Below are 432 nucleotides of genomic sequence, written 5' to 3'. Positions count from 1 at the left end.
ATATGTCACTTAGTCAAGGGATGTTTGAGTTTACGCAATGATGAGATCCACTGACATAATATTTAGCTGCAACAAAGCTCACCTTCTACATAGATCTGACTGTATGAGCGGGTCCAATTCATACACTGCAGCAGGTCATACAATCCAGTCTCCGAAGGTCGCACTGTGATCTGGCTGACCTGTTTTGGGAAAGGAAAAATCTGAACTATGAAGTTATTTACATCATGTAATGTTCCCAAAAGCGCACAAAGAGTTGTAGCTTACCCATTGGCTGACTGGGTGGTACTGACTGTGATCAAGCGTCCCTTCCATGTTGAGCTTCCATATGGCTGTGCTGGCGTTGATGTTGTGGTTGAAAACACAATACACTGTTACGTTCTCCCCTGGTCGCACCACCACTTCCTCCGGGATGTAGCTCACCGCTGCACGCAC

General features: G+C 46.3%; 1 protein-coding gene across 2 annotated transcripts in view; it reads right to left on the bottom strand.

Annotated features, from left to right (window-relative positions):
- The window catches only part of lepr (leptin receptor), a 44,082-nt gene that overhangs the window by 12,253 nt on the left and 31,397 nt on the right, over positions 1-432 (bottom strand). For both annotated transcript variants that reach the window (XM_035652807.1, XM_035652806.1), the window contains exons 9-10: positions 265-422; positions 83-179 (exon numbers count right to left, since the gene is read on the bottom strand). In XM_035652807.1, coding sequence (XP_035508700.1) covers positions 83-179; positions 265-422 — 255 coding nt within the window. The remainder of the gene's footprint in view (positions 1-82; positions 180-264; positions 423-432) is intronic.

This window comes from Morone saxatilis, unplaced genomic scaffold (genome assembly GCF_004916995.1).
Source record: "Morone saxatilis isolate NCDOM2014 unplaced genomic scaffold, NCSU_SB_2.0 Contig12, whole genome shotgun sequence".
NCBI lineage: Eukaryota > Metazoa > Chordata > Actinopteri > Moronidae > Morone > Morone saxatilis.
Note: the sequence above shows the minus strand (reverse complement) of the source record. Positions and strands in the feature narration are given on the sequence as shown.